At 41.0% G+C, this 14095-nt stretch overlaps 1 protein-coding gene across 7 annotated transcripts in view; it reads left to right on the forward strand.

Annotated features, from left to right (window-relative positions):
• PTPRO (protein tyrosine phosphatase receptor type O) overlaps positions 1 to 11498 on the forward strand; it is a 242538-nt gene extending 231040 nt beyond the window's left edge. For all 7 annotated transcript variants that reach the window (XM_065567442.1, XM_042849088.2, XM_005287510.5 and 4 more), the window contains 4 exons: positions 975 to 1129; positions 4611 to 4746; positions 8657 to 8777; positions 10161 to 11498. In XM_065567442.1, coding sequence (XP_065423514.1) covers positions 975 to 1129; positions 4611 to 4746; positions 8657 to 8761 — 396 coding nt within the window. In that variant the 3' untranslated portion in view covers positions 8762 to 8777; positions 10161 to 11498. The remainder of the gene's footprint in view (positions 1 to 974; positions 1130 to 4610; positions 4747 to 8656; positions 8778 to 10160) is intronic.
• The last annotated feature ends 2597 nt before the right edge of the window (positions 11499 to 14095 follow it).

The raw sequence follows: 14095 nt of genomic DNA on the forward strand, positions 1-14095 counted from the left end.
GTTTTGCTGTATTAACTGCTCTAAGCAGAGGAAGTGGGCGGAGCCTACTGCACATTCCAATCTTTCAAACACTTGTACTTGCTTGAGGCAGAAGTACAGGTAGGAATGGGCAAAACAGTTGTCAAATGTAATGTAATAGAACTGAACCAAACTGCAACCATTCCGGTGCATTCCCATACTTTTTAATCTGGACCAGAAAGGCTGGAAATAGATCAAGAATGGACTATCAAAACCAGGAAATATAGAAATTATTTTGAGAGCATCAGATTTCTGAACCAAAAGTGTTTGGATAAGCATCCAGATTTTCAGGTGTCTATTCCAATTTCATCTCTGCCTCCCAATGCTTTGAATGGCACTACTAATTACAGGAATCATCATTTGAACTTGTGCAAGAATGGGAGACTGATACAGTGGATCAGAACCATAGTGCTGTAGGAATTTACAGCATCAACTCTCTGTCCTGAGTTGTGGGGATAAAAAACTGTCACTTGAGTGCATTTGTCTCAAAGCCAGATCCTTGTTTGTTGAAGTACTGTCCTAGTCTTCTAATACATTTCAGTTAGAGCTGTTAGAAATTTTATGAATGTCAAATGTTTGTTTAAAAAAAAAAAGTTTTTTTCCCCAAAAACTGTTTTTCTTTGTTTTTTATTTTTTTCCAGTTAAACCTGAATGTTAAAATTCCTAAGTTTCTGGTCTTTCCAGAAAAATGGGGTGAAAAGAAAGGAGAAACAAAAACAAACCCCCCCAAACCATAGATTTTTTTTTTAAGTTTTACAAAAAATATTAACTGAAAATATATTTCCTTTTTGAAACTGTGGAGCAAAAATAATGTGAAAATGTTCACATACGATCTTTACCATTTTTGACTAGCTCTAATTTCATTAGTTTGTATTTGTAAATGCATGAGTCAGATTGAACATGATCGCACAGGTAAAACAAATATGAACATGCTGTTATTGTTTTTTCCCCCTTAGGCTGATGAGGTGCAAGATGTAATGCATTTTAACTACACTGCCTGGCCTGATCATGGTGTCCCCACTACAAATGCTGCAGAGAGCATCTTGCAGTTTGTACAGATGGTCAGACAGCAGTCAACAAAGAGTAAAGGCCCCATGGTCATACACTGCAGGTAAAGGCTTAATTTTCCATTTTCCTTTAATGTATAACCGTTCAAATACATTGAGAAGAACACTGGAGGGAGGGATTTCTTTCCACCTTTCAGGTGCTGAGAACTGTATTTTTGTTTTGTTTAGTTTTTTTTGTGTCTTATGGTAAAATCCTGGCCCTATTGCAGTAATTGAGAGTTTTGCCATTGACTTTAATGGGACCAGGATTTCATTCTGTGTTCCTAGATGTAAGGGGGGCGAGGGAGAGAGAGAGATACCATATATTTTTATCATAGTAAAGTATTACAGGTCTGATCCTCAGCTGAGGAAATTAGCCTCATGGACGTCAGTGGAGTTATGCTGTGTTGTTTTATATCATCTGAGGACCTTGCCGTACACTTGCATTTCCACGTTTTTGCAATTCAAATGGAAAAATCAAAACAGTCTGTCAAGCAGTATGCCGTTTCCCTACAGAGACGTACTCTGTGTAGATCATCACTCTTGGATAATTTGGCCTTCAGTACACAACGTTGGGAGTTAAATCCGTGGACCGGCAGTAAACCATATGACACAATATACAGGTTTTTCTTTTCTTGAGGGCAGCATTTTTATATAGTAACTCTCACCTTTGTTCATCATCAGGCTTCTTGTAAGACACTATTGAGCTCTCTGAAGGCAGCTGCTGCATTAATAATTGTACCAAATTGATTCCTGATGTAACTCCATTGTAGTGACATCAAAGATTAATTTGCCCCACAATGTGTAATGTTAAGACTGCTCCTAGTAATGGAAGATTATTATAGGGTGCGATGGTGTGGGACTCACCCCTGCGGTGCCTCCTGCTGGTAGTCTCAAGGAATTAACTCTTTCCAGCGCAGAGCACTCTCTGCAGGCCGGTGTCCTGCTGCTGCTGGTCCCCGTGTCCCTCCCAGGACCCCAGTGCCCTTTTACCTGGAGTGCTGCCCGTCCAGGCAATATCCCACAGATCTGGGTGTCCCCTCCCCAGGGAACCCCCATCCTCTATCCCCACCTTGCCTTGTACAAGACCCTGCAGCCTGGGGAGTTGCTGGCCAGGAGCTCCCCAGCTCCTCTGGCCTTTTCCTCAGCCTTGCTTCACTCCAGTACCCTTTAGCACTCAGGCAGCTAGGTCTATCTCCCTCCTCAGCGAGAGGGAGACTGCCTGCTCCTGGCCCACTGCCCTCTTATAAGGGCCAGCTGGGCCCTTATTAAGCCAGCTTCGGATCTGATTGGGGCGTTGCCCCCAGCTGAGGCTGCTTTCCCCAATCAGCCTAGGCTTGCTGCTTTCCTAGCAGCAGCCCTCTCCCAGGGCTGATTTCAAGCCTTTCGGGGCAGGAGCGGGTGACAACCCTGCTACATAGGGTTACATAGCAGAAAGAGGTGTGTAACAGATCAGCTAGTGTGTGTTTAAACTGCTAGGTATACCCTGAATGGAACTCAAAGCTTTATGAAGCTATTAGCCCCACCTCCCTACATCACCCTTCCTAAGGCATCTGCTCACAAGCTGTGAAAATGTGTGTATGGGTATGCATAGCTACAGTTATGTTGCATTCAAACAATGTCAAAAGCCTCCAGCATAGCTTCCTCATTACTGAAGTGGTGTTTGGAACGTTCTGTCCTTTGCAGTCATGTGGTGTGCCCTAAATAACGGTGACATTACTCAGCAAACAGCCTTTTACAATATCACCCTTTCTAGTTCCTCATGAGATTTCCAGAATTCTTACTAGGAAGTGGTGCAATAGCAGAATTTTTCATTTCTAATAGTGTTCAGTCCTGCAGGTCTCCTTATGAGTTGTTCCACAGAAGTTACTAGGTAAACTCATGGTGAGTACAGCTGCAGGACAGAGCCCTAATGCAAAATTGAGACAGACACTGGTAGGCTCAAAGAAGGGACTTATCTACAGCATTTAATTTCACAACCCTATACTTAACTCCCCTGGCTCATGCATACTTTGCATTGGGAGAGTATGGGGGCTAGACCATTTAGGGTCTGACTTTTTCATAAGGATAATGCCACCTGCAGAGAAATGTGGTTTTGGATAGAATGCTAAAGTGCAGTGTAGGTCTTGCAGCGCATAGACAGAAGTAATGATTTCATGAAATCAGTGGAAAAATGAATCAATGTTTTCTGGATACTTTTGGAGATCATTAAAATTTTTATCTAACTTTAATGAATACATGAAATTGATAGTCTGTTACTGGATTTATTAAACTTACTACCTCTTAGAGTCATACATTTATTATTTTATCTATTGGAGTCATGATTTTTATCATGTCTGCCAAATTCATGAAAATGGATTAATTGATTAATGACAGGACATGTCAAGTTAAATAGAACAAAAAACAGTTATTGAATTCATGAATTTTTATCCTATCTCAGTCATATTTATAAAATCAACCACTTTTATTGGATTAATAAATATCCTACCAGTGTCCCAGATATGATATTCTATGCATCTGCCTAGTCAATTCATGCCTAAAGCCACCCCATTGTCCGCCTAAAACTTTTCTCTCAGGTATGCAAATAATATTTACCAATTTCACATACAGTTGTATCAAGAATGTGAAAGCAAATGGTTTGGTTTTTAGAATGTTGGATCCACACCTATTTACATCAAACTGTTCTGCACCTTTAAAAATCAGGCCTAATAAAATTAAACTAAGATTTTCACTCTCTCTATTAAAACAAAATATATTGTGTATGAGACTTTCTTTCTTTCTCTCTTTCTCCATCCCCTCCCTCACCCTTCCAAAGTTAGCCTTTTAAATCCATATTTTGGCATTTAAATCAATTGCCTGATTTTAAAAGGTACTGAGCCCCCAGCAGCTGAAAATCTCTTCTGTGGCCCTCAAAACCAGTCAGTGTCACAGTGACCATTTCACAAGAAGTCTGTTGACTTTGCAGAGGTCTGAAACTAAACCTTGTGGAACTTTAAGTGTAACTTTGTCAAGCTCATTTTCTGTAGGCACCGTAATGTAGGTCTATCTGAATTCACAGATACAGCTCAAGTAGTTTTATACTTCTCATCATCATTAGGAAAAATATAAGGGAGAAAGGGAATTGCAGGTATAAGGGAGAAAGGTGGTCAGTCAAGAAAATGTAAGACAGTGAGAGGAGGCCAAATTTACCCCATCTGATTTGGCCCAGAATATCACTCTGAGGGTCGGAGTTTTTCAGCCTGGACAGTTTCAGCTAGGCAGAATTAGTCAATTGCCTATCACAGCTCTTCTGTATAACGATTTTAATTTTTTAAAGAAAAGTGAAATAATTGCAAAGCCCTTAGTCCCGTGAATTACTGTGTGGCATATATTCAAAAGATTAGTCAATTGTATGAATCCAGTGCAAATTAGACATATTTTCATCAGGATGATTATTTCATAATTCTGAATTACAGCACATCATTTGCTTTCTGTACCCTACAACCACTTATCCCCTCTACTCCCACCCCCAGAAAGTAGTAATCTGTAATGTTGTGTGTGTTACAGTGCTGGCGTGGGACGGACAGGAACATTTATAGCATTGGATCGGCTCTTACAGCACATTCGTGATCATGAGTTTGTAGATATATTAGGGCTGGTGTCTGACATGCGGTCTTATAGGATGTCCATGGTACAGACAGAGGTATGAACTTCATCTTCATGTATTTTCAAAATTAAATGTACACCTCTACCCCAATATAACACGAATTCTGATATAACGCGGTAAAGCAGTGCTTGGGGGGGCGGGGGGCTGCGCACTCCAGCAGATCAAAGCAAGTTCGATATAATGCGGTTTCACTTATAACATGGTAAGACTTTTTGGCTCCCAAGGACAGCGTTATATCGAGGTAAAGGTGCATTAAGAATACCATGTTGTACTAATGTAGGTATCATAACTATTTCATGCTGCAGAGTCTATTGAGTTGCTTACACAGTCCTGTAAATAGATAAAATAATTGTCTTCTCCATGCTAAATGTATAATACTTTCACATTTTTATGAGTCTGCTACCTAAACTATCAATAGATCAAGGGTAGATCAACGTACTTACAACCTGGCTGAAGCTTTCTAAAGCAGACCGGCTAGTCCCACTTTATAAGAAACTAGTCTGTGAACAAGCATTAAAACAGAAGTGTATGAGTTATATAAAATACACCATTTTGAAAAATATTGGACTTGATCTAGGATTTAAATAACTTCTAGGACTGGTAGTAGGATCAGACCACCATTCAGGATCCAGTCATCTGACTAAGCTGGTGATCCAAGAGTTATACAGCGACAATACAAAAATTGGAAAACAAAAACAAAACAAAAGGCGGGGCAAGAGGTTTCTTCCCCCCACCTCCCTCTCTGTTTCTTGGCTAATGTTTCTGTTGAAAATTAAAAAAAAAAAAATCAAAATACTTCTGTGAAAAAATTCACTATTCCAGAAACAAATAGACCAAAGCTTCAGAACAGAATTATTTTCCCATTTTCATTCCCAAGAGCATTAGTTATAGCTGAAAGTTTTCATTTGCTTTCAGTTGCCTGTTGGCTACGTGAAACAAGTAGGTTCCACCCAGTTCCTAATGGGGAGGAGACCACATCACAATACCACCAGCACAACTGGCAGCCTTCAGAGATATGCACAGGATTTACTGGGTCTGGAGGATGAACTATCCTTAGAGATGGGTCACTCCAGATCAAGGTAGATGCAAATTAGCTGAGGTAGTATGAGGGAAGCCTGCAGTGCCATTGCCCATCTTGTTGCTTTTTGTATGTAGAGGACTTCATCCTCTCTAGAGGAATCAGCACCTTTCCCCATCACCTGACCTGATCCAATGCCTACTGATGTCATAGGAAAGATTCCAATTTAAGGCCTTAAGGCGTGAAAATTATTTGGTGTGGGATTTTTTTTTTGTTTTGTTTTTAATTCTTGAATTTCACTGAGTTACCATGTCGTAGAATAGGCTTTTACATCTGTCCAGTTGAGTATGGTTCAGAGGAGAGTGATGGGAGAGACCAGGATGTGCTGCTTGATCGCCTTTTTATTTGGGGAGCAGGAGCTCCCCAGTCCTCCACAATCCATTTTGATGGCTTTCCAATTTTCATATTGTTTCCAAGTTTCATGCTGTTGGCCAGCTGGCCTGTTCCCTGCTGCACTGGCATTTTAGCAAAGCATCACTAGGTCCTCTTTCTTCTCTCTTCCTAATACGCGCGCACACACTCACACACCGACAGAAGGGCTCTGTAACGCCTCGGAAAGCTAGATCAAGATTAAAGTGCTCCAGGAACTGGTGCCAGTGGGCAGAATTAAATACTGCGGAGCAAGGATCCGGTCCATTGGCACTGTGAGGGAGACACGCCTGTTTTATAGTCTTAGTCAACAAAGCTTGCTCTAATGCAGCCTGACAACAGGAAAATCTTACCTCACAGCCAGGGTGTCATCCATTTCTGTGCTTGCCAGCCCTGACCGCTTCAGGTTTTTTCTTTTTTAAATTAGAGTGGAATTTCCTAGTCTTTATAAAGCTGTATCCACACAGGCCACTAGGTGTCAGTGTAATTTAAGAGCAGACAGGACGGCTCAGTTAGAGCTGTGTGAACCTTTCATTACAAAACTTGAAACCACACACAGCTCACCTGGTTTCATGTTTCCTTCCAAACTGGAAACCTGGGATCCCAGGTTAATGGATGTTTGAAATCCAGTTAGGTTTGAGATCTGAATTTTGAGCTGGCCTCATAAGGTATATGTGCACCTGGGGACGAAAAACGCATAGTTGGCCCGGGTCAGCTGACTTGGGCTACATGGGAGTCAGGCTTTGGGGCTGAAAAATTGCTGTGTAGACATTCAGGCATAGGCTGGAGCCCGAGCTCTGGGAGGGTGGAAGGTCAGCTAACCCAGACCAGCCATAGCCATGCTGCAGGGCTTATATCCCTGTGTAGATGTTCCCATATTTGTAAGGAGCTGAACCAAAGCCCAGAGTCTGAACAACTTTGGGGAGGAAATAAGAAATCCAAACCCCAATTTTGTAGCTTAAAGCCATCTCAGACCTCTTAGTCAGTCTTATCAAGTTTTGCCACCATTTACATGGGAATGAGGTTAACTGATGAGGTTTAGAATTCAAGGTCCCAATTAAAGATCAAGGCAACATTGTGCTTAACACTGTACACACATACAATGAAACATGGCCCTTGCCCCAATCTTCCTTTGGGGAAATAATTTGGTGGTTGATAATTCCACAGTAAATAAATAAATTATTAACCACTCTGTGAACAGAAACCATCAGTTTTTAGCTGTTTATTGTGATGAGTCACAAACACACACACACACATAGAAACCCACCAAGTATGGCTTTTATTTGCCTAAATATAAGGAGTATGATGCTTTAAGATTTAAGGGCATAATATATTTTCAAGTAATAAGAATATAAGGATTTTGTACAGAAGCTTCTCTATTTCCTAAAATACTTCCAAAATTACACACAGAAGAATTGCTTCACATGCCCCAAAATGCAGCTACAGCCAGGGGAAATGTAGCAGTTATTCAACAGTGCCCTCCAAAGTTACCAGACAGGTTGCAATTGCAGGGGGAACTTAGGATGGTAGAATACAATTACCCAGCTGTAAATTGGCTAGCACCGTGAAACCGTGCCAAGGATCCTGTAATAACTTCAGTTTTCCATCTCACCAACAAGGCCCCTCTTACCACAGCAGGGCGTTACTACCGCAGAGGGGGGAGTGCCACCTACAGAATCATCAGTGCTGCTGCTTGTATCTGGATTTTCCTTTTAGGCCTCCCCTCCAAGTACTGATGCTGCTTAGTTTTGAGATCTGACAAAACAATAGCCAAGAGGGCCTGGGGGCTAATAATTTATAGAGTACAAAGCCAGAAAGGACCACCATGATGATCTAGTCTGACCTGCTGCATAACACGGGCCTTAGAATTTCCCTGAATTAATTCCTATTTGAACTAGAGCATCTCATTTAGGGGGGGAAAAATCCAATCTTGATTTAAAAATGAGCAGTGATGGAGAAGCCCCACAACCCTTGGTAAATTGTTCCAAAGGTTGAAAACACTCCCTGTTAAAAATGTGTGCCTTATTTACTGTCCGATTTTATCTAGCTTCAACTTCCAATTCTTGAATCTTGTTATACCTTGGTCTGCTCGATAGAAGAGCCCTCTGGTATCAAATAATAACAGACCTGACCCCTTCCTCACTTAATCTTCATACATTTTATTGCCTTACATACTTCATGATTCCCATTAGCAGACAGCACCATTCTCGAGGTGTCATAAATTCAGTCAACACCACTACAGTCTATTAATTATTCAGTTAATTAAGACAAGTCAATAATAGTGACATGGGCAGTTCAGATGAGCTTAATGCTTCCATTAGAATTGTATACTCTAATTTCTTGAATGGGGACACAGATATGTAGCCAGCATACTAATAACTACAGATATTATTTAAGAATCTGCGTGCAGACGATTGTTATCAATATTACTTTATTGAACAGCTTTAACCAAGTTATACCAGGTGCAAATATATATATATGTTTGGTCTTTTCTCCCAGGAACAATACATTTTTATTCACCAGTGTGTGCAATTGATGTGGCTAAAGAAGAAACAGCAATTCTGCATCAGTGATGTCATATATGAGAATGTCAGCAAGTCCTAGTTCAGAATCACAGGTGGTACGTATGACAGCGCCACTCCTTCAGTTCTGCTCATGATTTATAATTCCAGTTGCCTGGTAGCAACTGGTGCAATTAATGTTTTACAACAGGACCTTCATTCTACCTTTTTCCATACTCCCAAGAATTCTACCTTAGGGTTGAAGCTTTCCATGCCTGGTCTCCCGCCCTCTTCCCTTCCCCCTGTGCCCCAGTGGTGGTGGTAGTGTGTGCAGAGAATGAGAGGGAAATCCCTTTAGCTGTTTGCGTTAGCATGGAATGATAAATCACACGTTTCTTAGCATTTTAAGACCTTTTTGGCTCACCAATCATTTAAAAAAAAAAAAAAAAGCTGAATAAAATCCTCTCCTGGCTTTCACATAAATTGTCCTAATGAGGTGGCTGCACTTTCCTAAGGTTAAAGGGGAAATTAAAAATCAAAAAGTTATAAAGGGTTGTCATCAGTCACTCACAAGTGCGCGTTCAATCACTTGTCATCTACCAACTGCCAAATGATCACGGCCAACTGAACCCCTCCCCCTCCCTGTGATTGCCTTATCCCTGTACCCAGGTAAAAGCTGAGGAACTTGTGAACCTGCTATGGAAGCAGTCCGAAGTTGCTACCAGCACTAACACTGAGCAACTTAACGATTAATACAGACATCTTAAGTGCATTTTTTTAAGTGCAATAGGCAAAAAAACTGACAAAACCAAAATGTGCTGTCAAACTGCTGGAGTTCGTTTCCCAGCACTGCCATTGATTCACTTTGCATTCCTAGGTGCATCAGTTAGCAACTGCGTGCCTCAATTTCCCCATTGGTAAAACTGAGTTAATGATACCGTGTAAAGCACGTTGAGCTATATGGCTAGCCTTTGCTACGTGAGTGTTTGATTACACAATTCATCATATAAACTTTGGACCCTGCCTCTCCCTCTCCCTCTCCTCCCCAAATCGTTCCTTTTTCTCTCCTTCTATTTCTCCCACCAGGTCAGCCAGACTCTTGACCCCAATGTATTTTTCTTTAAATTGTGTTTCCAACTGAACTGGGGGGTGGGGGAGGGAGAAGCTGGGATTCTCTTAAACATGCATGCATACAAATAATTAATAATCCAGGAATAGAAACCATGGCCAATATGAAAAGTGACTAGTGATTTTGAGTACCTCTATTTTTGGGTGCCCACATTGATTTTATAAAAGGGAGTTGCTGAACACTTTCTGAAAATCAGGCCCCATTAAGGTTTATCAAGTTTTGCACTCAATATCACTTGTGAGTTTTCAACATATTGCCTGGCCTGGTTTTTGTCCCCTCCTTTCCTATACCGAGCTTTGGGTAAAACTAAAAATAAATGGCTAATGTTGTGTACCATTTTCAAACAGGATCCATTTGCTTTGTTCTCTTCCAGATGAGACCATGAAGTACACCCATCTTCCCTTGCTTCAGATTTTTTTTTATCGTTTTGTTTGTTTGAACTGCTAGCTGTTTTGCCATGGAAGGCCGCTGCTTTGCAGTATATGGACAATAAAAGAAAGATACTTTAAATTTTAGAAGCACCGGGGAGACTTAGCCTTAAAGAGCCTGCAGTGTCTTTTGGACAGTTTAATTTCTGGACATTTTTAAAAATACTGGACCAAATTCAACTAAAACAACAGGATGGAAAAGATACTATAATATGTGCATAAAATACAGTACTCCTGAAGGGTTTTTTTTTTTTTTTTGGTTTAAGTTTTTCTGTGCAGGTTGGGCTTAAGGTAAAAAGCAAGTGCAATATTTTTTTAATGGCTGAATCTGAATGAAGAAGAGCTTTCTTCATGTGTCACTGGTCTGTGCTTAAGTCCCTAAGAGAACAGGCATTGTTAGTATCTAATAATACCTCACTAGTGAATACGAGGCATGTACAAACATGAAGGATTGTGAATTTTGTGAAGAGGAAATGGGATATTGATTTGACTCTGTTTATGGCAGCACAGTGGTTCTGTGCTTCAGTGGAGCAGGGAGAATACACTACCCATGGAGCTTTAGTAACACTCCTAAAATCCAAACAGTATAGCTCAAGGCTAGCGTAGAAGACCTACATTAGAAAACTTCTGTTGGTCTGGTTCTTGATTGTGCTCCTCCTAATTAAACAGCAGGATTGTTCCTCTCTTTACTTTTGTCAGTAATGCCCCCATCAGTTAGTTACTTTTTTTTTTTTAAGATTGAAACTTATGAAAGCGCAGAAGAGTTTGGAGTACCTTAGACTCTCTTGCTGTAGCATTTAGCAGTCTATGGTGCCTATACGCTTGATTTGTTTGTTTTTTATTTTTATTTTTTTCTAAAATATATTAGCCCTGTGTAAAAACGTGAAGCTGATTCATGTTGAGAAAAAAATATAGTTTCTGTAATGAATGCAGCATCACCTCTCTGATGAGCTGGGATTTCATGGAGATGTGGAAATGAGGGTTTTGGCATGCAAAGGAAATTTTATGGGTTCGTTATCAGGATGTTGTCAAAGCATCGGTACTGATTCCTGCAGGGACTTTGGGGTTGGGTTTTTTGTTGTTTGTTTGGGGGTTTTTTTGCTATCAGTTTTATTTCTAGTCAGCATATTTAGGATTTGTTATATTCTTTTTGGCTTTGTATAATTCCAGTACATCGTTGTGTATTGTGACATGGATGCTTTCAGAGTGGATGTCGATGGCATTTTTGTAACCTGTTGCTTTGTGTCACCTCATTGGACGTTAGAGGCAATGGTACTCAATGTGTGTAAAAAAAAAAAAAAAAAAAAAAAGTGAACTGAAAGTAAACACATTGGATTGCTTACCTGTGAAAATGACACTGAGCAAGGCTGCTGCTTTTCCCACCTGGAATCTCTCTACCCTCGTATCTGTGCACCACAGCTCAGCAACTGTTCAAGGGCCTGAGAATTTAGGACCATATTTTTGGATGCTGTATTAGCATAGATCTATTCCCCTCTCCAAAAGTAAATTGGGTACTTGTGAAAGGGTTCCAGATCCACAGAAAGCTACACCCTCTGATCACTGAGTGGGTGGCAGCAGCTCTACTTCTTTCCTCCCACCCCCCATATCTCTCCGTCCTGTCATGGATGGATCACCTCTATGGGCCAACAAGTTAGTTCAGTCTCCGCTTCTGTATCACTTGTATGGTGATGCCACTCCGTTAAGAGCTAGAATGTAACTTTTTTTTTTTTTAAATTGGGTATTTAGAGCTGGTGCAAGAGGCCAGCTTGATAGTCCTGGAGACCGAAATCCTGTCTTCATGAACAGAACTGGTAACTGCTCAGGTTACAACCATGCACGCTTCTTCTACTGCCCCACCAATGTGCCTCAACCCTGAGCTGGAGGGCTCACCTGTGTGCCACAAATGACAACAAGGGTGCCATTTTCTCTAGGGTGGCTATTGCACAAAGGCCACCCAGCAGACAATCAGTCTCTCCTCATCTAAGCTGAATTCAGAATCATAAAGTAGTACTAAAATCCCCAGAGCCAGGCAGCCCTTGCCACAGTCTGTATTTCTGTATGTATTTCAAGCCTTCCTGTGCTTACCTAGGACATATTACCTGTCTTATTAATTTATATATTCACAGGTACACAAACTTCTTTGTTCAGGAGGAGATATGAATACCTTAATGGCTGGTTGGTTCCTTCCAACATGGGCATGGGCCTAATCTGCAACAGTCCTATCTGAAGTTCAAACACCCAATACTTGTCTCTAGGATTTTCAGTTGCCACATTGGAGATGGGGCTGGCATCAAAGTTAGGACCCAGGTTTGGATTGCAGCTTCCACTCTGCCACAAAGTACTGGGGTTTTGGTTCAGGCTCCTCTCTACTCTAAAGTTGAATAGGACGAACATCCTGTAAACTAGAGTTATGGTCCATGCATATTTAGAAGTAGATCACCAGTGTAGTGGTTTCAGTACACAGCTATATACCATACACACTGGCCATAGAAGCTTAGGAATTGCTTTACAATCAATGGAACAAAAACAAGTGTGTTGATTTCAATCAGAGCAGTAATGTGTATAAAATATCTGTTTTAGGCCTTGCTTATTTGAGGTTGTAGAATAGTCTTTGACCTTGGATCCAGAGCTGTGTGAGGTTGAATGGCACAAATTACACTGGTCAAAGAAAACCTTGTGGATGTTTTATTTATTTTTTGTGCCGTCACTGGCCATTGCCCACTGATTCTCTAGATTCTCCATTTTGAAACAGAGGTTAATTAGTTTTAAAGGATCACAGCAAAGATGGATGTTATAACACAGCACAGACTGGACAGGATATGACTGTAGATTACACCCCATAATTAACCAACCACCACCATTTCTGCAAATGGTACAGTCTCCACACCTGCTTGATTTAAGCAGATATTTATATAAAAGCCAAAGAGGTATTTAGGGTAAAAGGTTGACCTGCTATTTTCTTTTTGGTAGTTAGTACAGGTTAGACGTAGTCATGCTGAAAGTCTTCCTACAGGCTGCCTCCCATTTTTGTTACGTGCAAGATGGTAGTAGACATTATGGAGGCTTCGGATACCCTGTTCTTCCCTCAGAAGGGCTGTCATTCCAATGTAGGCTGCTCCATTATTAGGCACCAAGGCCTCACTGAGGTGAATCTGAGAAAAGCAGGTGTTCAGCTACCACAGTGAGGGGAGCCATGTCCAGCTATCTTCCCTGCAGAGCAGACTGCACTTCTTTGTTTCTAAAAATGTTATCTTGTGTAATCTCTGGAGTTTGGGGGAGGAAAGGGGGGTAGTAGAAGGTTCTCTCTCTTCCTCCAGTGAACAGGAGCCTGCCACAGGCTGTGTTCCAGAACCAGAGAGGGAGCTACATTAGCCACACTAAACACAGACAGTACTTTACCTGCTAGTTCAGTGATGCCCAAGCCTAAGGGGGCATAGGCGTGGGAAACAATTCCTTAACCTCGCCACACTACTTATAACAGTGATGAAGTTGTCATGGCTAAGGCAGAAATTTGTGGAATTTTCTAAGACCATGTGCAAGTGCTGATTTTTGGCTTATGTCCCTTGCGTTGCCCCAGTTTTTAATTAAGAAAGGAACAGTAGGTTCAAAGTTACTAAATTTCAATTCAAATCATCACTGTATATACTACAAAACTATTTGCACTTTAGGAGTTTGATGAATGGTGCTTAATCTTGTGTTTGACCTCCTTACTCAAATAAGCCTTAACAGTCCCTCCTATAGAAGTTTTAAAGGAGCCTGTGTGAAAACAAGCTGTATCTCATTCACCTAACCTACCATTGTTACTTTTGGCAGCTTCTTTGTTGTTTCTACACTGTGCAATTCTGTAATATAGATATAGTCAAGTTCTTTTGACCCACAG

This window comes from Chrysemys picta, chromosome 1 (genome assembly GCF_011386835.1).
Source record: "Chrysemys picta bellii isolate R12L10 chromosome 1, ASM1138683v2, whole genome shotgun sequence".
In the NCBI taxonomy this organism is placed as follows: domain Eukaryota; kingdom Metazoa; phylum Chordata; order Testudines; family Emydidae; genus Chrysemys; species Chrysemys picta.